The 24,003-nt window shown below is 55.9% G+C and overlaps 2 protein-coding genes across 3 annotated transcripts in view; one reads left to right on the forward strand and one right to left on the reverse strand.

Annotated features, from left to right (window-relative positions):
• Window positions 1-15,979, forward strand: part of GNG7 (G protein subunit gamma 7) — a 45,067-nt gene extending 29,088 nt beyond the window's left edge. Inside the window, exons 4-5 of the mRNA XM_086862330.1 lie at window positions 8,176-8,294; window positions 10,929-15,979. Of these exons, the coding sequence (XP_086718456.1) occupies window positions 8,214-8,294; window positions 10,929-11,054 (207 nt within the window). The 5' untranslated portion in view covers window positions 8,176-8,213 and the 3' untranslated portion in view covers window positions 11,055-15,979. The remainder of the gene's footprint in view (window positions 1-8,175; window positions 8,295-10,928) is intronic.
• A 4,328-nt stretch (window positions 15,980-20,307) lies between these two features.
• Window positions 20,308-22,996, reverse strand: GADD45B (growth arrest and DNA damage inducible beta). Of its 2 annotated transcripts, XR_015279162.1 has the most exons (5): window positions 22,810-22,996; window positions 22,621-22,722; window positions 21,808-22,021; window positions 21,305-21,699; window positions 20,308-21,256 (listed from the first exon to the last, which is right to left on the reverse strand). XR_015279162.1 is itself a non-coding variant. In XM_086862626.1 (4 exons), exons 1-4 carry the CDS (start codon window positions 22,845-22,847, stop codon window positions 21,586-21,588), a joined length of 468 nt encoding a protein of 155 aa, XP_086718752.1. In that variant the 5' UTR covers window positions 22,848-22,996; the 3' UTR covers window positions 20,308-21,585. The 2 variants fall into 2 exon arrangements, 1 of the variants encoding a protein (XP_086718752.1); XM_086862626.1 differs by having other exon boundaries at window positions 20,308-21,699.
• Between the last annotated feature and the right edge of the window lie 1,007 nt (window positions 22,997-24,003).

The following is a 24,003-nucleotide window of genomic DNA, read 5'->3' on the forward strand; positions in this document are numbered from 1 at the left end:
GGGTAAAAGGGGTCCTGGAAGGGTAGAGAGGGTCCTGGAAGGGTGGAGAGGGTCCTGAGGGGTAAAAGGGGTCCTGGAAGGGTGGAGAGGGTCCTGAGGGGTGACTGGGGTCCTGGAAGGGTGAATGTTGCCCAGACTCTCGGTGTCGGAGGAGTGGCAGCTCTCAGCTATGAGAGGAATGGGAAGAATTCCCGGAGGAGCTCGGGATCAGCGCATTTTTCCGCGCTGGCGTCAGCGCAGGTGGCACCGAGGGATGGAGCCGGGCGGGACCCGGGCCAGGGCTCAGCCCTGGGCCCCGACAGGCCCGGCCGGTTTCAGCCTCATCACCCCCGTCCCGAGGCCACGTCCCGGTTGGAAAAGGAGAGGGAAAAAGGAGAGGAAGGTTTGGGTGAAATGAGGGAAAAGGAGAGGAAGGTTTGGGTAAAATGAGGAAAAAGGGAAAGAAAGGTTTGGGTGAAATGAGGAAAAGGAAAGGAAAGGTTTGGGTAAAATAAGGAAAAAGGGAAGGAAAGGTTTGGGTGAAATGAGGAAAAAGAAAGGAAAGGTTTGGGTGAAATGAGGGAAAAGGGAGGGAAAGGTTTGGGTGAAATAAAAAAAGGGAAGGAAAGGTTTGGGTGAAATAAAAGAAAAAAGAAAGGAAAGGTTTGGGTGAAATAAAAAAAGGAAAGGAAAGGTTTGGGTGAAACAAAAAAAGGAAAGGAAAGGTTTGGGTGAAACAAAAAAAGGAAAGGAAAGGTTTGGATGAAATGAAGGAAAAAGGGAAGGAAAGGTTTGGGTGAAATGAGGAAAAAGGGAAAGAAAGGTTTGGGTGAAATAAAAAATGGGAAGGAAAGGTTTGGGTGAAATGAGGAAAAAGGAAGGAAAGGTTTGGGTGAAATAAAAGAAAAAGGAAAGGAAAGGTTTGGGTGAAACAAAAAAAGGAAAGGAAAGGTTTGGGTGAAATAAAAGAAAAAGGAAAGGAAAGGAAAGGTTTGGGTGAAATAAAAAATGGGAAGGAAAGGTTTGGGTGAAATGAGGAAAAAGAAGGAAAGGTTTGGATGAAATGAAGGAAAAGGGAAGGAAAGGTTTGGGTGAGCTGACAGAGAAAGGATCAAAGTTCTTGATCCATCCCAGCCGGGAAGAAATGCACCAAGGAATCCATAAATAAATGGATGAAAGGGCAGAGGCTGCTCGGAGCCAGCGGGATCCGTGATGGGAGAGGAGGAGGAGGAGGAGGAGGAGGAGGAGGGGGAGGAGGAGCCGAGCACGGAGCCGCTGCTGAGTCACGGCTCGGCACAGCCAGCGCTGCTGTCACGGCTCTGTCACGGCTCTGTCACGGCTCTGTCACGGCTCTGTCACGGCTCTGTCACCGCTCTGTCACCGTCACCGCTCCGTCACCGCTCCCTTTTCCCAGGAAATTCCCCCAAATGGGGATTTTGGCCGGGAACAGAGCGGCCCCGAGCGCTCCCATCACCCCGGGGCTCTGCCGGCACAGCCGCAGCTCCACCCGCCGCATTCCTGGGAATGGCAGCGCATTTCAGCCTGGAAATTCAGGGATGCAACGAGAGATTCCTGCCGAGTCAGGACGTGGATCCAGTTTTTACTCCAGAATATCCAAATGGGTTTAAAACAGCAAATCCTGCTGATTCCGGGGGTGCTCCCGCAGCCAGAGCCTCCCTGGGATGCGTTTGCATCATTCCCAAACATCCCTGGCTGCATTTCCCAAGCTCCCTCCTGTAGGAGACGCTTTCTGGGGACGGTCAGAGACACGGCAAAGACCTCTATAATCGAGTTAAGTGTTAGAAGTTTATTTCAGGGCGTGGGGTAGAGAGAGAGAGAGAGAGAGAGAGAGCCTGCTATGAGCCAACAGATAGAGCTCAAGGCGGGCTCAGGGAGAGCAATACAAAAGAGGGTAAGATACGAATACATGAGTTTAAGACTTAAGATTTCTATGAAAGAGAGTTACAGAACATAACAGAAGTGAGAGAGCTGGAAAAAGAGAGAGCGAGAGTGAGCTCTTCTATACCACTACTTATATAACCTATACCTTTGAATATTCTATTCCTTTACTAACCAATCTTTCTAAGTATACTAATATAGTAACATTTGTGTACAACCTATAGAAATCGCTATTTTTGCATATTTTTAGTTATCTCAGGGTCCTTCAGACCTTTCCTGATAAGGCTGGGATGAGGGGTCTCAGCTTGGTTTTATTGCAGGAAAGAATGTGTTCTGGCATACCAGCCCGGTTTCTTTGAATTATTCAAACCGTGCTATCATTTGTACTTCTTCCTTAGCCTTTCTGGCTACAAAGTCATACTTATGATTTATTTCTAATTCTACCTTCCCAACACCCTCCCAGCTCTCTGTGTCCTTGGCCTCGGGGTGATCCCTCCCTGCCCCCGTGCTGGTGTTCCCTGAATTTTTTTATCGATTCCCCGCGGTTTTAGCGCCGTTTTCCAGCTGCTGGGAAATCTTCCTGTGAGCGTTCCCTGGGCTGGGATGTGCCGGGGGAACAGGGAGAAGTGCCCGGGAGTGATTTCATCCCTCCTGGAACAGCTCCCGGCCACAGCGTGAGGAGCGAAGCCATTCCCGAAAATCGGATTGTCCCGGGATGGGCCGGGAAAGGCCTCGGGAGGCGGCGCAGCAGGAACTGGGGGAGATTTGTTTGTGCTGAGCGAGGGTTGGGGTGAGTCAGGGAAAGGAGAGCGGGGCTGTGCTGAGTCACGGATCCAGGGAAGGGAAAAGCTCCAGCAGCAGCTGCGGGTGGGGCCAGGCCGAATTCCCGAGGTTTTCCCCCCTGGCAGGAAGGAATTCTGGCTCTGGGGGGTTGTTTCTTCACCTGGGGAGGATGTGCAGGAGGGCTGCGTGTCCCTGCTGGGCCTTTCCCAAACACCGCTTTCCTTAAAACATGGGCAAAGGGACAGTGGAGATGGATCCAGATCCAGGGCACAGCTGGATCCAAAGAGAGCACAGCTGGATCCAAATCCAGGGCACAGCTGGATCCAGATCCAGGGCACAGCTGGATCCAAAGGGGGCACAGCTGGATCCAGATCCAGGGCACAGCTGGATCCAAAGAGAGCACAGCTGGATCCGGATCCAGGGCACAGCTGGATCCGGATCCAGGGCACAGCTGGATCCAAAGAGAGCACAGCTGGATCCAGATCCAGGGCACAGCTGGATCCAAAGAGAGCACAGCTGGATCCAAAGAGAGCACAGCTGGATCCAAATGCAGGGCACAGCTGGATCCAAAGAGAGCACAGCTGGATCCAAATGCAGGGCACAGCTGGATCCAGATCCAGGGCACAGCTGGATCCAAAGAGAGCACAGCTGGATCCAAAGAGAGCAGAACTGGATCCAAATGCAGGGCACAGCTGGATCCAAAGAGAGCACAGCTGGATCCAAATGCAGGGCACAGCTGGATCCAAAGGGGGCACAGCTGGATCCAAAGCTGCATCACCCACATCTGGCTGCTCTCCTGCCTGCCCCCAGGGCTGCTCCCACGTCCCCCCGGTGCCGAGGGACATCTCCAGAGGTTGTTTGGGCTTTCCCAGCTCGCAGCTGGAGCCGGGGAGGCTCCTGGGGCCGCTCCGGGTAACGGCACTGAGGGGTCAGAGTTCACCCTGGGACCCGGGGAACCAGGGGGAACCGGGACTGGGAGGGGGTCGGGTCCTGCTGTGGGACCTGGGACTGGCAGGGATTCAGATCCGTGGGGAATTCAGGACTGGGAGGGATTCAGATCCCTGGGGAATTCGGGACTGGGAGGGATTCAGATCCCTGGGGAATTCAGGACTGGGAGGGATTCAGATCCGTGGGGAATTCAGGACTGGCAGGGATTCAGATCCCTGGGGAATTCGGGACTGGGAGGGATTCAGATCCCTGGGGAATCTGGGACTGGGAGGGATTCAGATCCCTGGGGAATTCAGGACTGGGAACAATGTCGATCCCACAGTGGAACCAGTGGAATTTGGGACTGGGAGCGATGCAGATCCCACTGTGGGACTCAGCACCGGCTGCTGCTCCTCGCTGCTCTGGGGAGAGGGAAAAGGCCCTGCTGGGAAGAGGAAAACAGGAATTCCCTGGAATCCTGGGAGCTGCAGAGCTCCTGAAACTCCCTGAAACCATAAACCAGGGAGGAGAACATCTCCACCCTGCCAGGGATTTTTAGGATTCTCATTTAACAATTCCTGCCTGGATCAGAACCCTCTCCATGCTGTCCTTCCTTCAGCCTGGGATCCTCAGGAAGCTGCAGGGACAGGGATGGGGGTGGGAACAGCTCCCAGGAGTTCTCTGAACTCTCCCTGGGCTGATTCATCGGCCTGGCTCCGTAAACAGGAAGCTGAGAAAGTACAGGCAGGTGCTCCTGTGCTGCTGCAAACACTTGGAAACACAAATTCCTTGAATTTTTCCACCCCCCCAGCTGCCTGCTGCTGATTCCTTGTCCAGGTGAACCGTGGTTCTGGCAGTGCCTGCAGCAGGAAGGGCTCTGGAGCTCGTGGATTTGGAAGGAGCTGGACTTGGACATGGAGCTTTTCCCTGCTCCCAATCCCATTGCAGAACCTGGGATTGGGAGGGATTCAGATCCCAGGGTGGAATCTGGGAGTGGGAGCAGTGCAGATCCCACAGTGGAATCTGGGATTGGGAGGGATTCAGATCCCCCTGTGGAATCTGGGATTGGAAGGGACTGAGATCCCCCTGTGGAATTTGGGATTGGGAGGGATTCAGATCCCCCTGTGGAATCTGGAATTAGGAGGGATTCAGATCCCCTGTGGAATTGGGACTGAGAGGGATTCAGATCCCCCTGTGGAATTTGGGATTGGGAGGGATTCAGATCCCCCTGTGGAATCTGGGATTGGGAGGGATTCAGATCCCCCTGTGGAATCTGGAATTAGGAGGGATTCAGATCCCCCTGTGGAATTTGGGATTAGGAGGGATTCAGATCCCCCTGTGGAATTTGGGATTGGGAGGGATTCAGATCCCCCTGTGGAATTTGGGATTGGAAGGGACTGAGATCTCCCTGTGGAATTTGGGATTGGGAGGGATTCAGATCCCCCTGTGGAATTTGGGATTGGAAGGGATTCAGATCCCCCCGTGGAATTTGGGATTGGAAGTGATGCAGATCCCCCTGTGGAATCTGGAATTAGGAGGGATTCAGATCCCCCTGTGGAATTTGGGATTGGGAGGGATTCAGATCCCCCTATGGAATTTGGGACTGGGAGGGATTCAGATCCCCCTGTGGAATTTGGGACTGGGAGGGATTCAGATCCCCCTGTGGAATCTGGGATTGGGAGGGATTCAGATCCCCCGGTGGAATCTGGGATTGGGAGGGATTCAGATCCCCCTGTGGAATTTGGGATTGGAAGGGATTCAGATCCCCCTGTGGAATCTGGAATTAGGAGGGATTCAGACCCCACTGAGGAGCTCAGCACCTTCTCTTTACCCTTGGGAGAGGGAAAAGGCCCTGCTGGGATTCCCTGGGATCCCGGGAGCTGCAGCTCCTGTCCTTCCCCGGAGGAACAGCCGCCTTCCTCCTCCCCTGTTCCACAGAGCCAGACCTGATTTCACCCTGGCAGCTTCCCCGTCTTGGCCTGACTTCACTTCCAGGACGGGAGAGGCGGAGATTCCCAAAGAACCCCGCTAATTCAGGGAATTCTCCGGCGGCAGAGCCGGGAACGCGGGGCCGGAGCGCTTCTGCTTCCTCCCCCCGCAGAATTCCCGAGTTCTGCTCGGGGATTGAGGAGCCGGGAATCGCTGCCAAGCAAAACAATCCCTGAGAGCGCCTGGAATAAACTCCCAAAATGTCCAAACACAGGCGAGACGGCGAGGATTCTTGGGATGGGACAGGCGGGAATGTTTGGCTTTGAAGCCGCCAGGCCTGGGGAGAAGGTTGGAGGAGTCTGTAATTAAGCGGTGGAAAGGCTGCGGTGGGCGGCTGGCGGGGCTGGGAGCGCCGGCGGGATCTGATCCCTGTTTGCTTTGGCTCCTGCTCCTCCTGGAATGGTCTCCAGGTCTGCTGGAGCGCTGGGAAGGGCTGAGTCACCAGCCGGGACACGGGGGTGTCACCGAGAGAAATGCCTTGGATTCTGGGGTCTGGCCAAGGGGGTCAGAGCGGCCGGCCCCGGGACTGGGGAGGATTCCTTTGGTGTCGTGGATAAAATCCTTCGGCTGTTGGGTGAAACTGAGGGGGTGCAGGGTCTGCCAGGGAATTGTGGGGGTGCAGGGACACGGCTCCAGGGACAGGATGGACATGAACCCATGGGGAGATTGGATGTGATCCCATGGGGAGATTGGATGTGATCCCATGGGGAGATTGGATGTGATCCCGTGGGCAGGATGGATGTGATCCCATGGGGAGATTGGATGTGATCCCATGGGGGAGGATGGATGTGATCCCATGGGGAGATTGGATGTGATCCCATGGGCAGGATGGATGTGATCCCGTGGGCAGGATGGATGTGATCCCGTGGGGAGATTGGATGTGATCCCGTGGGGAGATTGGATGTGATCCCGTGGGGAGATTGGATGTGATCCCGTGGGGAGATTGGATGTGATCCCGTGGGGAGATTGGATGTGATCCCGTGGGGAGATTGGATGTGATCCCGTGGGGAGATTGGATGTGATCCCATGGGCAGGATGGATGTGATCCCATAGGGAGATTGGATGTGATCCCATGGGGAGATTGGATGTGATCCCATGGGGAGATTGGATGTGATCCCGTGGGGAGATTGGATGTGATCCCGTGGGGAGATTGGATGTGATCCCATGGGGAGATTGGATGTGATCCCGTGGGGAGATTGGATTTGATCCCGTGGGGAGATTGGATGTGATCCTGTGGGCAGGATGGATGTGATCCCATGGGGAGATTGGATTTGATCCCATGGGGAGATTGGATGTGATCCCATGGGGAGATTGGATGTGATCCCATGGGGAGATTGGATGTGATCCCGTGGGGAGATTGGATGTGATCCCGTGGGGAGATTGGATGTGATCCCGTGGGGAGATTGGATGTGATCCCATGGGGAGATTGGACATGGCCCCACAGAGTTGGACACAAATCCCATGGAAAAATCTGGACACAAATCCATGGAAAATCTGGACACAAATCCCTCTGGACACAAATCCCATGGGAAGGCTGGACACAAATCCCATGGGAAATCTGGACACAAATCCCTCTGGACACAAACCCCACGGGAATTCCACACACAAACCCCACGGAATTCCACACACCAACCCCACGGGAATTCCACACACCAACCCCACGGGAATTCCACACACCAACCCCACGGGAATTCCACACACCAACCCCACGGGAATTCCACACACCAACCCCACGGGAATTCTGCACCCAAACCCCACGGGAATTCTGCACCCAAACCCCACGGGAATTCCACACACCAACCCCACGGGAATTCCACACACAAACCCCACGGGAATTCCACACACCAACCCCACGGGAATTCCACACAAACCCCACGGGAATTCTGCACCCAAACCCCACGGGAATTCCACACACCAACCCCACGGGAATTCTGCACACAAACCCCACGGGAATTCCACACCCAAACCCCACGGGAATTCCACACACCAACCCCACGGGAATTCCACACACCAACCCCACGGGAATTCCACACAAACCCCACGGGAATTCCACACACCAACCCCACGGGAATTCCACACACCAACCCCACGGGAATTCCACACACCAACCCCACGGGAATTCTGCACCCAAACCCCACGGGAATTCTGCACCCAAACCCAATGGGAATTCTGCACCCAAACCCCACGGGAATTCCACACACCAACCCCACGGGAATTCCACACACCAACCCCACGGGAATTCCACACCCAAACCCCACGGGAATTCCACACCCAAACCCCACGGGAATTCCACACACAAACCCCACGGGAATTCCACACCCAAACCCCACGGGAATTCTGCACCCAAACCCCACGGGAATTCCGCACACCAACCCCACGGGAATTCCACACACCAACCCCACGGGAATTCTGCACCCAAACCCCACGGGAATTCCACACACCAACCCCACGGGAATTCCACACACCAACCCCACGGGAATTCCACACACCAACCCCACGGGAATTCCACACACCAACCCCAGGCAATGGCGCCGCGGTCCCGCAGCCGGAGCAGCTCCACTCACCGCTCCAACCCCGCTTTTTCCATGTTTTTTCCAGGATTCTGCTGTGCCGGGGCCCGGAGCCGATGGCAGAGAATGTCCACGACTAACAACATAGCGCAGGCCCGCAAGCTCGTGGAGCAGCTCCGCATCGAGGCCGGCATCGAGAGGATCAAGGTGAGGATGGCAGCGGGAAAAATCCCAATTTTTCCTCCCCTGGGATGAGCCCAGCTCGGAATGGCGGCGAGCCGGGATTCCCTCCGGGATCTGGAGATGGAAATCCTCACCAGGATGGGAATATCCCACAAATTCCTGGGTTTTCACCCCTCAACATCCAGGTGTGGCTAATCCCAAATCCCTAAAAACATGGATACAATATTCCATTTAAATCTCCCTGCTGGGTTATTTCCCCACACTCCTCACTTTAAATCCTGATTTTCCATGTCCAATCCTCATTTTTCCTCCTCATCTCCACCAAATTTCTGTTGGGAAAAGCTGGATTTCAAACCCCAAAAATCCTGGAAGTTCCAGTGACTCCAAACTGGGAATATTCCCACAAATTCCTGATATTTTTTTCCCCCAATATCCAGGTCTCTAAAGGATCCTCAGACTAATCCCAAATCCCTAAAAACATGGATACAATATTCCATTTAGTAATGGAATCCCAAATCCATAAAACCATGGATACAATATTCCATTTAAATCTCCCTGCTGGGTTATTTCCCCACACTCCTCACTTTAAATCCTGATTTTCCATGTCCAATTCCCATTTGTCCTCCTCATCTCCACCAAATTTCAGTGGAAATTTCAGTGGAAATCCCCAAAAATCCTGGAAGTTCCAGTGACTCCAAACTGGGAATATTCCCACAAATTCCTGATTTTTTTTCTCCCCAATATCCAGGTCTCTAAAGGATCCTCAGACTAATCCCAAATCCATAAAAACATGGATACAATATTCCATTTACTAATGGAATCCCAAATCCATAAAAACATGGATACAATATTCCATTTAAATCCCCCTGCTGGGTTATTTCCCCACACTCCTCACTTTAAATCCTGATTTTCCATGTCCAATTCCCATTTTTCCTCCTCATCTCCACCAAATTTCAGTGGAAATTTCAGTGGAAATTTCAGGGAAAAACTGGATGTAAATCCCCCAAAATCCTGGAATTTCCAATGACTCCAAGCTGGGAATATCCCCACAAATTCCTGATTTTTTTTCCCCCAATATCCAGGTCTCTAAAGGATCCTCAGACTAATTCCAAATCCCTAAAAACATGGATACAATATTCCATTTAGTAATGGAATCCCAAATCCATAAAACCATGGATACAACATTCCATTTAAATCTCCCTGCTGGGTTATTTCCCCACACTCCTCACTTTAAATCCTGATTTTCCATGTCCAATCCTCTTTTTTCCTCCTCATCTCCACCAAATTGCAGTGGAAATTTCAGTGGAAATCCCCAAAAATCCTGGAAGCTCCAGAGACTCCAAACTGGGAATATTCCCACAAATTCCTGGGGTTTTTTTTCCCCAATATCCAGGTCTTGAAAGCATCTTTGGAGCAAATCCCAAATCCATAAAACCATGGATACAATATTCCATTTACTAATAGAATCCCAAATCCATAAAAACATGGATACAATATTCCATTTAAATCTCCCTGCTGGGTTATTTCCCCACACTCCTCACTTTAAATCCTGATTTACATGTCCAATCCTCATTTTTCCTCCTCATCTCCACCAAATTTCAGTGGAAATTTCAGTGGAAATTTCAGTGGAAATTTCAGGGAAAATCTGGATTTAAATCCCCAAAAATCCTGGAATTTCCAGTGACTCCAAACTGGGAATATTCCCACAAATTCCTGGGTTTTTTTTTCCCCAATATCCAGGTCTCTAAAGGATCCTCAGACTAATCCCAAATCCCTAAAAACATGGATACAACATTCCATTTACATCCCCCTGCTGGGTTATTTCCCCACACTCCTCACTTTAAATCCTGATTTTCCATGTCCAATTCCCATTTTTCCTCCTCATCTCCACCAAATTTCAGTGGAAATTTCAGTGGAAATTTCAGTGGAAATCCCCAAAAATCCTGGAAGCTCCAGAGACTCCAAACTGGGAATATTCCCACAAATTCCTGGGGTTTTTTTCCCCAATATCCAGGTCTTGAAAGCATCTTTGGAGCAAATCCCAAATCCATAAAACCATGGATACAATATTCCATTTACTAATAGAATCCCAAATCCCTAAAAACATGGATACAACATTCCATTTACATCCCCCTGCTGGGTTATTTCCCCACACTCCTCACTTTAAATCCCGATTTTCCATGTCCAATTCCCATTTTTCCTCCTCATCTCCACCAAATTTCAGTGGAAATTTCAGTGGAAATTTCAGTGGAAATTTCAGTGGAAATTTCAGGGAAAATCTGGATTTAAATCCCCAAAAATCCTGGAATTTTCAGTGACTCCAAACTGGGAATATTCCCACAAATTCCTGGGTTTTTTTCCCCAATATCCAGGTCTTGAAAGCATCTTTGGAGCAAATCCCAAATCCCTGAAAACCATGGATACAATATTCCATTTACATCCCCCTGCTGGGTTATTTCCCCACACTCCTCACTTTAAATCCTGATTTTCCATGTCCAATCCTCATTTTTCCTCCTCATCTCCACGAAATTTCAGTGGAATTTCAGTGGAAATTTCAGGGAAAATCTGGATTTAAATCCCCAAAAATCCTGGAAGTTCCAGTGACTCCAAACTGGGAATATCCCCACAAATTCCTGATTTTTTTCCCCCAATTTCCAGGTGTCCAAAGCATCCTCGGAGCTGATGAATTATTGTGAGCAGCATGCCCGGAACGATCCTCTCCTGGTGGGAGTTCCAGCTTCCGAGAATCCCTTTAAGGACAAAAAACCCTGCATCATCCTATAGCTCCGGATCTTTCCGGAAAGGAATTCCCATCCAACCTCCGGATCCAGGTTCCTCCACACTTCCACCTGCGCCCAGGGGGTAAAAACTCAACGCTGGCTTCAAACAGAACTTAAAAAAAAAAAATAATTATAATAATTCCTGAGAAAAAAAAACACAAAAAAATTTCCCCGAGGAAAAAAAAAATAATATCCCCCCCAAAAAAAAAATCCTGAAAAAATCTGTTTGGGAAAAAAAGGGGATTTTAGGGAAAGGGGTGGTTGCTTCACGGAGAGGAAAGCTGGATTAAAAAATTGGAATTGGGATTTAAAAATTGGAATTGGGATTTAAAAAATTGGAATTGGGTTTTAAAAAAATTGGATGGGATCAAAAAATTGGAATTGGGATTTAAAAAATTGGAATTGGGATTTAAAAATTGTAATTGGGATTTAAAAATTGGAATTGGGATCAAAAAATTGGAATTGGGATTAAAAAATTGGAATTGGGATTAAAAAAATTGGAATTTTAAAAATTGGAATTGGGATTAAAAAAATTGGAATTTTAAAAATTGGAATTGGGATTAAAAAATTGGAATTGGGATTTTAAAAATTGGAATTGAGATTTAAAAAATTGGAATTGGGATTTAAAAAATTGGAATTGGGATTTAAAAAATTGGAATTGGGATTTAAAAGATTGGAATTGGGATCAAAAAAATTGGAATTGGGATTTTAAAAATTGGAATTGGGATTAAAAAATTGGAATTGGGATTTAAAAAATTGGAATTGGGATTTAAAAAACTGGAATCGGGATTAAAAAATTGGAATTGGGATTAAAAAATTGGAATTGGGATTAAAAAATTGGAATTGGGATTAAAAAATTGATCCGGGGTTGAGGGAGGAAAGGGCGGAGGGGGATTTTTTTTATCGGGATATTTGGATTTGGGAAAGGGGCGGTGCAGGAGGAGGAGGAAGAGGAGGGCGAGGTCATTCCCAGTGGGAATCCAAGCGGGAATTTCCTCTGGAGAAGGGAGGAGGTGGCAGCGATTTTGTAGAAAATCAGAATTAAAAAAAAAAAAAAAAAAAAACAACACAAAAGAAAACCCCAAAATTCCCAAATCCAGCTGGAAAAATCCCAGTTGGGAATGGCCAAAGGGAGGCTGGAGCAGCTTTTCCCCGCATCCCACGGCTCCACTCGGATCCAGGGATGGCCCTGCCGGGGAATTCTCAGCTGGGAGAGATCCCAGGAGGAATTTTAGGGATGGGGGAGGCCGGGATCTTTGTGCTGTCCCCAAATTGGGGAAGGGAAGGAGCTTCCCGCTGCATCCGGAATCTTGGAAAAATCGACTTTTTTTGCCCAAATCGGCAAATTCCCGGCGTTTCCCATCTCCCTTTTCCGCACTGGAATTCTTCCCGCTAAAGTCGGGGCCTGGGAAATGTCCCGGGAAGGTTGGGGAGGGGAAGGAGCGGCTCCGTTCCCAGCCTTGGGAATCTGGGAATGGGATTGACCTGGGATGGAGAGAGGAGCCTGGGAGAGCAGGGAGAGGAGAATCCAGGGAAAAGGGGATCCAGGGAAAAGGGGAATCCAGGGAAAAGGGGATCCAGGGAAAAGGGGGATCCAGGGAAAAGGGAAGAAGGAAAAGGGGGATCCAGGGAAAAGGGGATCCAGGGAAAAGGGGATCCAGGGAAAAGGGGATCCAGGGAAAAGGGGGATCCAGGGAAAAGGGGGATCCAGGGAAAAGGGGGATCCAGGGAAAAGGGGGATCCAGGGAAAATGGGATGGAGAGAGGAGCCTGGGAGAGCAGGGAAAGGAGAATCCAGGGAAAAGGGGATCCAAGGAAAGGGGGATCCAGGGAAAAGGAGAAGCAGGAAAAGGGGATCCAGGGAAAAGGGGGATCCAGGGAAAATGGGAAGAAGGAAAAGGGGGATCCAGGGAAAAGGGGAGCAGGAGACGCTTCCATGGAGCCCTTGGAAAGTGCCGGGGCTGGTGGATGCTCGGGAGAGCTCCGGGAATTCCCATGGAGTGGCCACAGGATCCTTTGGGAAGAGGCAGATCCCGGGATTTGGGTGTCCGAGCCCTGTCCATGTCCCCAGGGCCCATCCCGGGGCTCAGCAGCTCCTGGGGGACATTCCCAGAATCCCAGAATCCGTGAGGCTGGAAAAGATTTCCCAAGGCCACAGCAGGGAGAGGCCATTCCCGGTTATCCCGAGGTTTTTTGGGAAGGGATAAAAAGAACCCTGAGGTGAAATCCTGGGAGTTTCCCAAAGCTTTGGGTTGGGTTTGGAATGCCAGGGATCCCATCACGGGACAGGGAGCGATTCCCATGGGAAAGGATTCGCAATTCCCTGGATCCGGAATTGTGAAATTCCCAAAGCGGGGCAGGCTGGACACCGGGAGCTGCTCCAGGAGTTTTCCAGAGGCGGATGGAATTCCCGGGGGGGGCCGGGATGGGCAGAGCCGCTCCAGGCCCCGGGAATTTGCTATTCCTTCTTTTCAGCCCGCCCTCATTTGGCAACAAAAATGGGGAAAAATCCCACGTTTTTAACACTGAAACTTTTCCTGGGAAAGCTCCCCGCGGTGTCCCGGAATTCCAGGGCTCGGGAATGTCCCGCCCATCCCAGCAGAGCAGGGAAAACGGGATCGTTTCCCAATCATTTCCCTCCCTGTCCCCCCAGCAAAGCTTTTTCTGGAGAGTTCCATCCCAAATCCCCCTCATCCTGTCCCGCTCCAAGCTCCATCCCGCCGGGAATCGCTCCCGAGTCCGGCCCGGGATTCCTTCTCCAGGAGGGAATTCCCTCTGTCCTGAAACTCTCGGACAATTCCAGCCTTATTTTTCTACTCCAGATCTGATTCTTCCTCTTTGTTCGAGACCAGAGCTTGGTGCTATCCCGGAGCCGGGAATTCTTCCTCTTCCTCCTCCTCCTCCTCCTCCTCAGGGGCTCCAACCCCAACCCCCGTCCCGGGAGAATCCCACGGGATGGGGATCCCAAGGAATTCTCGCTCAGAGGCTTCGGGGTCCCTCTGCCTCCCCCATCCCGGGATCCTGCCCGAGCCAAAGGAGCCGGGAGAAGGGAAAAGGAGCCGGGAAAAGGGGATGGGAGAGGGGAAATGGGATGGGAAAACGGGATGGGAGAAGGGAAATGGGATGGGAGAGGGGAAAAAGGGGATGGGAGAAGGAAAAAAGGGGATGGGAGAAGGAAAAAAGGGGATGGGAGAAGGAAAAAAGGGGATGGGAGAAGGAAAAAAGGGGATGGGAGAAGGAAAAAAGGGGATGGGAGAAGGAAAAAAGGGGATGGGAGAAGGAAAAAAGGGGATGGGAGAAGGAAAAAAGGGGATGGGAGAAGGAAAAAAGGGGATGGGAGAAGGAAAAAAGGGGATGGGAGAAGGGAAAAAGGGGATGGGAGAAGGGAAAAAGGGGATGGGAGAAGGGAAAAGGGAGCCAGGAAAAGATGTTTGGAAAAAGAAAAAGGGGATGGGAAAAAGGAAAAGGGGATGGGAAAAAGGAAAAGGGGATGGGAAAAAGGAAAAGGGGATGGGAAAAGGGGCAAGGAACCAGGAAAAAATGATTGGAAAAAGGAAAAGGGGCCGGGAAATGGGATTGGAAAAAGGAGCAGGGAGAAGGGAGAAGGGGTTGGGAGAAGGGAAAATGAACCAGGAGAAGGGACAGGGAGATGGGAAAAGGAGCAGGGGCAAGGAACCAGGAAAAAAGGTTTGGAAAAGGGAAAAGGGGGAAAGGAAAAGGGGCCAGGAAATGGAAAAAAAGGCAGGGAAAAGGAGCTGGAAAAGGGAAAAGGGGATGGGAGAAGGAGCAGGGAGAGGGGGCAGAAAGGCCATGGAGCATCTCCCACGGGATCCTGGAATTCCGAGGGTCCCACAGGGAGACCAGGAATGAAAAAAAAACACAAAAATTCCTTAATTTTAGATTTATTTTTTTCCTTTTTTTTTTTCCCCCCCTTGGAATTTTCTCCTCGTCCGAGTAAAATCCCGTTGCTCATCCCGTGGGTGTTTTTGTACGGCAGAAATCCCGATTCCCGGGGAGCTGCTCGTGTTTGCCAAATAAATTTATTTTAAAAAGAAAAGGAAAAAAACTCCTAAAAAAAAAAAAAAAAAAAAAAAGGAAAAAGGAGGGGAAAAAAACCACAGGGAAAAAAGAAAAAAAGGAAAAAGGAGGGGAAAAAAAAGAAAAAAAAGGAAAAAGGAGGGAAAAACCCACAGGAAAAAAAAAAAGGGGGAGAGAAAAATAAAAACCCACACAAAAAAAGAACTTTTCAGGACTTTTTAAGTGCTGGAAGGGGAGGAGTCAGAGCCAAATCCATAAAAGCCTTTTTTTTTTTGGGATTTAACCACATGCCCAGATCTGTCTGGCCTTTTTTTATGGGATGTGGTGAAGCCAGTGCCAAAAATAGAAATCTGGGAATAAAAGGAAACTTTGCTCCTATTCCAGTTTTCCTCCCTTTGCCTCGCCCTCCCCTCCCTGTCTCGGGGGGATGGAGCCGGGACACCCCGGAGCCTCTGGATCTTCCCAAATCCCTCTTTTTTTTTAATTCCCTTAAAATCCATCTTTATTTAAAATCCCAATAATTCATCCACTCCGAGCCCCCGTTGGCGCTCCTCGTTTTTCTCCTCTCTGATTTATCATTCAAACTCTCATTAATTATTATTATTATTAATTAATATTCATTTGCCAAACTCTGATCTCGTTGCCAAACGCCGATCCAGGTTTTTTTTCCCCGGATTGTCCTTAGGAAGTGCTCGGTGTCTGTAGGATCCTCATCCCGCTGCAATTCCCGAGGTTTTGGGGGTTGTTTTTTGGGATTTGTTGATTTTTTTTTCCCCCCCCTTTTCTCGTGTGCCATAGCCCCGATCCCTCCTCGTGTTTAATATTCCCTGGAATCCTTCTTCCCAAGTCAATGGATAACACAATAAAAAGGCTCACTTTGCATTTTCCCAGATTTCCTCTGCCTGCCTGGGGATTCCGGATCCTCTGGGATCCCTCTGGGATTGAAACCCCTTGGGAATCCACTCGGGGATCCTTCCACTCTCAGGGATTCCCTTTCCCATCCTCGGGAGCTGCTGGGACCCCCCTGGATCTCCCCTCCTCATTCCTGGGTGGATTCCGGATCCTGGGTGGATTCCAGATCCTCTGGGATCCCTCTGGGATTGAAACCCCTTGGGAATCTTTCCACTCTCAGGGATTCCCTTTTCCCATCCTCGGGAGCTGCTGGGACCCCCCTGGATCTTTTCTCATCATTCCTGGGTGGATCCTGGAGGAATTCCAGATCCTGGATGGATTCCAGATCCTGGATGGATCCTGGAGGAATTCCGGATCCTGGATGGATTCCAGATCCTGGATGGGTTCCGGGTCCTGGATGGATCCTGGAGGAATTCCAGATCCTGGGTGGATTCCAGATCCTCTGGGATTGAGGGTCCTTGGGAATTCTCTCAATCTCAGGGATTCCCTTTTCCCACCCTCTGGAACTGCTCAGACCCCCCTGGATCTCCCCTCCTCATTCCTGGATGGATTCCGGATTCTGGGTGGATCCTGGAGGAATTCCAGATCCTGGATGCATTCCGGATTCTGGATGGATCCTGGAGGAATTGCAGGTCCTGGATGGATTCCGGATCCTGGAGGAATTCCGGATCCTGGAGGAATTCCGGATCCTGGAGGAATTCCAGGTCCTGGATGGATCCTGGAGGAATTGCAGGTCCTGGATGGATTCCGGATCCTGGATGGATTCCAGATCATGGATGGATCCTGGAGGAATTCCAGATCCTGGATGGATTCCGGGTCCTGGATGGATTCCGGGTCCTGGATGGATTCCGGATCCTGGATGGATTCCGGGTCCTGGATGGATTCCGGATCCTGGATGGATTCCGGGTCCTGGATGGATTCCGGATCCTGGATGGATTCCGGATCCTGGATGGATTCCGGGTCCTGGGTGGATCCTGGATGGGTTCCGGGTCCTGGATGGATTCCGGGTCCCCTGGGATCGAGGGTCCTTGGGAATTCTCTCAATCTCAGGGATTCCCTTTCCCCCCCGGCTCTGGAGCTCCCTGGATGCTCAGATGGGATCGGGAATGGCGATTCCCGGCAATTGCAGCTCCTCGGGAATCGGGAATCTCCTTATCCCGCCCGTGGGAATTCCCAGCTCTCAGGAATTCCCTTTTCCCACCGCTCCTCTCCCCATCCCTGGTGGCTCCTCCACGGGAGCCCTTGGGAATTTCCTTTTTCCGGGAAAAGGGATCCCGGCCTGTTCCCGGAAAATCTGCGGCATCCAGACCTTGGAATGCGGATTCCCGCGGGAATCCTTGGGAATTCTCAGCCCCAAAACCGCCGGGAAGTGACGGGGGTGGGACAGAGAGCGGGATCCAACCCCAGAATCCCCAAATCCCAAAATCCCCTGGAATTCCCATCAAAACTCCGGGAACCGGGAGCGGCTCCGGGCCGGGAACGCACCGGGAACTCACCGGGAACGGCTCCCGAACCGGGAACGCACCGGGAACCGGGAGCGGCTCCCGAACCGGGAACTCGCCGGGAACCGGGAACGGCTCCGGGCCGGGAACTCGCCGGGAACCGGGAACGGCTCCCGAACCGGGAACTCACCGGGAACCGGGAGCGGCTCCCGAACCGGGAACTCGCCGGGAACCGGGAACGGCTCCGGGCCGGGAACTCACCGGGAACCGGGAGCGGCTCCGGGCCGGGAACTCACCGGGAACTCGCCGGGAACCGGGAACGGCTCCCGAACCGGGAACTCACCGGGAACCGGGAGCGGCTCCCGAGCCGGGAACTCACCGGGAACCGGGAGCGGCTCCGGGCCGGGAACGCACCGGGAACCGGGAGCGGCTCCGGGCCGGGAACTCACCGGGAACGCACCGGGAACCGGGAACGGCTCCCGAACCGGGAACTCACCGGGAACGGCTCCGGGCCGGGAACTCACCGGGAGCGGCTCCGGGCCGGGAACCGGGAGCGGCTCCGGGCCGGGCACGGCCAGAAACACCCGGCCCCCCCTTCCCCGGGCTGCTTTTAGCCTGCCCGCCTCCCTAATTAACCCCCGCCGCCCTAATTAACCCCCGCCGCCCTAATTAACCCCCGCCGCCCTCATTAACTCCTCCCCTCCCAGCCGAGGCCGCCGCGCCGGCCCCGGGACAGCCGCGGGTCCCCCCCGGTGTCACCTCGGGGTTCCCGGGGACCCCCCCCTGCCCGCGGGGGATGCCCCGATGTCCCCACGGGGGACACCCGTGACGCAATGCTGACGTCACGGAGGTGATTTCCTGCTCCGTGCCTCAGTTTCCCGCAGTGTTCCGGGGATGGGCGGAGCCGCTCGGGAATTGGGGGTGGGGGGGACACAGGCGGTGCCCCCCCGGTTTTTTGTCCCCGGTGTCGCTCTCGGGGTGGAGCCCGAGCCCGGGGCCGGGGCCAGAGCCAGAAATGAGCGGTGCCCCGAGCCAGGAAGGGGCTCCGGGACCCCCCGGGACCCCCAAACCCCCCCCCGGGACACTCGGGGTGGCATCTGCGCCCCCTCCCCCCCAAAAAAACCCCTCCCCCCAAAAGTGTCAGCATTTGGGGGGTTCCCAACACCCATCCTGCACCCCCCGGGCCGGCTGCGATCTGCTAATTATTTATTAATTACCTAATTATGGCCCAGGGTTTAATGATCCCGCGCTGGCCGTGCGGGGGGGTCGCGGTGCTGATTTGGGGGGGAGGGGGGGTTCCCCCATTCCCAACCTTGGGAATTCTTTCCCGGCACTGGGAGGGTGCTGGGAGGGGGTGGGGGTGAATCGGGGACCCCTCCCCGAACCCCCAAACCCCGCAGCCCCCCCCCCGTGTCCGGAGAGAGCCACTGAGTCCCCCCCTCTTGCTGGGGGGACTTTGGGGTCCATGGGGGGGGTTCTGGGGGGGGTCTGGGGGTGCCCCAGCTGCTGTTTGGGGGGTCCAGGGGGGTCTCTGTGCCCATGGGGGGATCTTTGGGGGGTTCTGGGGGTGCCCCAGCTGCTGTTTGGGGGGGTCCAGGGGGTCTCAGGTGGGTCTGAGGGTTCCTGAACCCTTGGGCTGCTGTTTGGGGGGGGTTCTGGAGGGGTTCCGGGGGTCTGGGGGTGCCCCAGCTGCTGTTTTGGGGGTCCAGGGGGGTCTCTGTGCCCATGGGGGGATCTTTGGGGGGTTCTGGGGGTCTGGGGGTGCCCCAGCTGCTGTTTGGGGGGTCCAGGGGGGTCTCTCTGCCCATGGGGGGATCTTTGGGGGGCTCTGGGGGTGCCCCAGCTGCTGTTTTGGGGGTCCCAGGGACACCGCGGGGGGGTCTCAGGTGCGTGACCCCGGTGCCGAGGGGGCTGCGCTCGGGGGTGTCCTGCGGGTGGCAGGGGGGGATTTGGGGGGGGATTTTGGGGGTTCGCCACCCCCTCCCGCCCCCGTGACACAGCCGAGGGCTGACACACCGGTCACACGAGCGGCACGGCCGCGGTGACAGCGGCGACAGGAATGGCCCCGTGACCCCGGAGCCGCCGAACGAGTCCGGGCAGCCCCGGCCGCCCCCGGGCCCTTTTCCCTTCGGGGGGGATCCCAGGGATCAGCGAGACCCCCACAGCTCCTGTCAGCCCGGGGGGGTCGCAGTTTGGGTCCCCTGGGGACACCGCGGTGTCTCCGTGCCTCAGTTTCCCCGCCCCCCCGCTATCAAAACCCGGAATGAGGGCACAGGGCACGTCCCCGAGGCACGGGACACTCTGGGATCGTCCCCGTGTCCCCAGCCGGGGCTGGCCGGTCGCTGTGTCCCCGCCCGGAGTGACACCGTGTCCCCAGCCGGGGCTGGCACCGCTCCCGGGGCCACCCGGGGTCACCCGGTGCGAGCCAGGGCGAGCTCAGCCCCACCCCAAACCCCCCCGGACCCCTCGGGATTCCCACCCTGTCCCCCCCCGGGCACGGAGGGAATTCCGCGGGGACTCCCCGGGCTCGCCCCCAGCCCGGTTCCCACGGGGGTGGCGCGGGGGAAACTCCATCCCCGGCCGTGCCTCAGTTTCCCACGGGGCTCAGGGCGCCTCGTGGGTGTTTTTCTTGGAAAAAACCCTTTTTTCAGAGAAGGGCGGGGTGGGAATTTCCTCCTCCTGCAGCAGCGGGGAGGCCACACACGGGTGGGAACCCCCAGCCTGCAGAACCCCCAGGGGAGGTGGAGCCCACCCCAAAAACCCACCCCAAAAACCCACCCCAAAAACCCACCCAGGAGGCGCCGATCCCGCCGCCGCCTCCCTTGGGAACGGCTCCAGCAGAGCCGAGGGAAGAGCAAACACCACAGCCACGTCAGACATTTTATTGCAAATAAATTTAGCTCCTCGCTCGGTAGAAGAATAAACTCTGTGAAAGGTTCAGCTCAGGGTCTCCAAGTGCAAAAGCAGCACCCGGGGGGGTGCAGGTCCGTCTGTGCAGACCTCGAGAATTTCTTCAAAAAGCAGTTTTTTTGCAAGAACAACAACAAAATAAAATTAAAAATCCAGCCCTCTGCAATCCTCGCCTCCTTCGGGTCCCAGCTGCCAAAAATCCTGAGTGTCCGGCTCCGGCCCACGGGCCAGCTCGACTCCTCGGCCGGCAGCTCCGGCCGGTGTCCGTCCCTCTCCGGCCGGTGTCCGTCCCTCTCCGGCTGGTGTCCATGTCTCGCCGGCCGGTGTCCATCTCTCTCCGGCCGGTGTCCGTCCCTCTCCGGCTGGTGTCCATCTCTCCCCGGGCTCCGGCCAGTGTCCATCTCTTTCCGGCCAGTGTCTGTCCCTCCCCAGGCAGCGTCCATCTCTCTCCGGCCGGAGTCCATCTCTCCCCGGCTGGTGTCCATCCCTCGGGGCTCTGGCCAGTGTCCATCCGGCTCTGGCCAGTGTCCATCTCTCCCCGGCCAGTGTCCATCTCTCCCCGGCCAGTGTCCATCCCTCGGGGCCCCAGCCAGTGTCCATCCGGCTCTGGCCAGTGTCCATCAGGCTCCAGCCAGTGTCCATCTCTCCCCGGCCAGTGTCCATGTGGCTCCGGCCAGTGTCCATCTCTCCCCGGCCAGTGTCCATGTGGCTCCGGCCAGTGTCCATCTCTCCCCGGCCAGTGTCCATCTCTCCCCGGCCAGTGTCCATCTCTCCCCGGCCAGTGTCCATGTGGCTCCGGCCAGTGTCCATCTCTCCCCGGCCAGTGTCCATCTCTCCCCGGCCAGTGTCCATCCCTCGGGGCTCTGGCCAGTGTCCATCCGGCTCCGGCCAGTGTCCATCCGGCTCTGGCCAGTGTCCATCCGGCTCCGGCCAGTGTCCATCTCTCCCCGGGCCCCAGCCAGTGTCCATCTCTCCCCGGCCAGTGTCCATCTCTCCCCGGCCAGTGTCCATCCCCCTCCGGGCCTGGCACGGCTCCCTCCGTTCCCACCGCAGCGGCCGCGCTCCCCCTTCCTCCTCTCCGGTTCAAAATTAAAATAAAATCGGTGGGTTTTGGGTATTGTGGGTTGGAACTGGCTGTTTCTCCTTGTTTTTTTGGGTTTTTTTTTTGTTTTTTCCTGCTGTTTTCTGTTGGGTTTTTTTTTTTTAAATCCCTCAAGTGCAGGCCGGGAAGGGCTCAGCGCTCCTGCAGACACACGTAAGGCACCCACTGGTTCCTATCGCGACTCTCGGCGCAGTAACTCGCCACCTCGGCCAGCCCCTGACTCTTCCAGGCGTCCGTGTGCGGGTTCTGGGGGGGAGCAGGAGCACCAGGTGAGTGCCACCAGCGCCGCGACACGTGTCCCCGAGCCGCCGCGTCACCCTCCCCGGCTCCCGGCCGTGTCACCCCCCCGCTCACCGTGACCAGCAGGCAGTGCAGGTCCCGGGGCTCGGAGCCCGGCTCGGGCTCGCCCAGGATGGCAGCGAGGCGCTGCATGCCCGACACGCGCAGGATGTGGATGTCGTTGTCGCAGCAGAACGCCTGGATGAGCGTGAAATGGATCTGCAGGGCGATGTCACCTTCGTCCTCCTCGTCGGTGGCCAGCACGCACAGCACCACGCTGTCGGGGTCCCTGCGGGGGGGACACGGAGGGTCAGGGACAGCTGGGGACGGTGGAAACCCCCTGGGATGGAATGGGGGACAGACCCCTCCTCAAATTCTGCCCGGTCACCCCCCCTGCGAAACGGAGCCAAGAGCAGGATGAACCCCGCCGGGAGAGCCGGAGCCCCCCGACAGAGCCCCCGACAGAACTCCCGACAGAGCCACACCCGACAGAACTCCCGACAGAGCCCCCCGACAGAGCCCCCGACAGAGCTCCCGACAGAGCCACACCCGACAGAACTCCCGACAGAGCCCCCGACAGAACCACACCCGACAGAGCCCCCGACAGAGCCCCCCGACAGAGCCACACCCGACAGAGCCCCCGACAGAGCCCCCCGACAGAGCCACACCCGACAGAGCCACACCCGACAGAGCCACACCCGACAGAGCCACACCCGACAGAGCCACACCCGACAGAGCCCCCCCCCGACAGAGCCCCCCCCCGACAGAGCCCCCCCCCGACAGAGCCCCCGACAGAGCCGCTCCCGACAGAACTCCCGACAGAGCCCCCGACAGAGCCCCCCCCGACAGAGCCCCTCCCCCCCGACACAGCCCTATCGCGATACTCACACATTCATGAGCTTGGCCGACTCGTAGACCCCCACGGTGAGCCGGTCCTGCCGCAGAGCCGACACCAGCACCCGCTCCACCGCCTCGCTCACCGCCTGCATCCTGTCGGGAGGAACGGCAGAGCCGGTGAGCGGCGGCGGCGACAACCGCGGAGCCCCCGCCGCCCGCCCCGAGCCGCCCGCCACTTACTTGCTGCTATCGCAAGGCACCAGCTCCTCCAGGGTCATGGTGCAATTGTAATCCTCAGGAGAAGAAGGCAAATTCCAAGAGCAATAATCCCGAGTGCGGCTGCCGCGGGGATATCGCGGAGCTATCGCGGCGCTATCGCGATCCCCGGCCCTGCTCCGCTCCTTCCGCCGCTCCAGCGCGATCGCTCTGAGGCACCGCCGCGCCCTGCGCCGCCTTTTATAGGCTCCTGCGGCCGGGCGTAGTCTCGCGCGGCGCCCCCGCCTCTCCCATTGGCTGGCGCCGCGCGGAGGCGCCCACGGACGCGGCGCTGATTGGGCGCCGCCGGCGGGACCCACGTGGGGGTGAAACGCGGGGGGGGGAGCGCGGGGGAAACCCCCGCCCTGAAACTGCGCCCCCCCCGCGCCGGGACGGGCGTGGGAGCGGCGGGGCGGCGGCACCGGGGGGAACCGGGGGGAACCGGGGGGCACCGGGGGGAACGGGGGGAACCGGGGGGAACGGGGGGAACCGGACGGGGGGGTCGGGGTCCGTCCGTGGGACCGGGGCCCGCCCCGGGGGTCGTTTCTTGCATCGGCGGCTGCCCCGGGGGTCTCTCCGGGGGTCGCTCGGTGCACCGGGGGTGATCTGTGGGACCGGGGGCTGCACCGGGTAGGGTCGCTCTGTGCACCGGGGGTTGCTCCGGGGGTCGGTCCGTGGGATAAGGGGGCTGCACAGAGGGGTCGGTCCGTGGGACGGGGGTCTGCTCCGAGGGTCGGTTCTTGCACCGGGGATCGGTCGGTGCACCGGGGATCGGTCGGTGCACCGGAGGGTCGGGCCCTGGGACCGGGGCTACACCGGGGTTTTTGTGCGTGAAGTGGGAGCGGTACCGGGGGGTCGGTCCGTGCACCGGGGTCTGCACAGGGGGGTCGTTTCGTTCACCGGGAGCAGTACCGGGGGGTCGGTCCGTGCACCGGGGGTCTGTGCGTGCACCGAGGGGTCGGTCCGTGCACCGGGGGCTGCCCAGTGGGGTCGGTCCGGCTCTCGGGGGCGGCAGCGGGGGTCGGTTCGTGGGCCGCGGGACGCTCCGTACACCGGGGGCTGCAGCGGGGCTCTGTCGGTGGAGCGGGGGCGGCACCGGGGGGCGGCAATTCACGCACCGGGCCGCGGGGGTGGCTCTGTCCGTGCACCGGGACCTGCAGCCGGGGCGGGAGTGGTCGG

The sequence above is a fragment of the Cyanistes caeruleus genome, chromosome 25 (genome assembly GCF_971803275.1).
Source record: "Cyanistes caeruleus chromosome 25, bCyaCae1.hap1.1, whole genome shotgun sequence".
NCBI classification, from domain to species: domain Eukaryota; kingdom Metazoa; phylum Chordata; class Aves; order Passeriformes; family Paridae; genus Cyanistes; species Cyanistes caeruleus.

What these genes read in the sequence shown, in the direction of transcription:
- GADD45B (XM_086862626.1), bottom strand. Translation starts at nt 22,847, where the DNA reads ATGACCCTGGAGGAGCTGGTGCCTTGCGATAGCAGCAA. An exon ending in TCGGCCAAGCTCATGAATGT is followed by an intron (nt 22,022 to 22,620) that starts GTGAGTATCGCG and finishes TCCCCCCCGCAG; the next exon opens with GGACCCCGACAGCGTGGTGC. An exon ending in TGCACTGCCTGCTGGTCACG is followed by an intron (nt 21,700 to 21,807) that starts GTGAGCGGGGGG and finishes GCTCCCCCCCAG; the next exon opens with AACCCGCACACGGACGCCTG.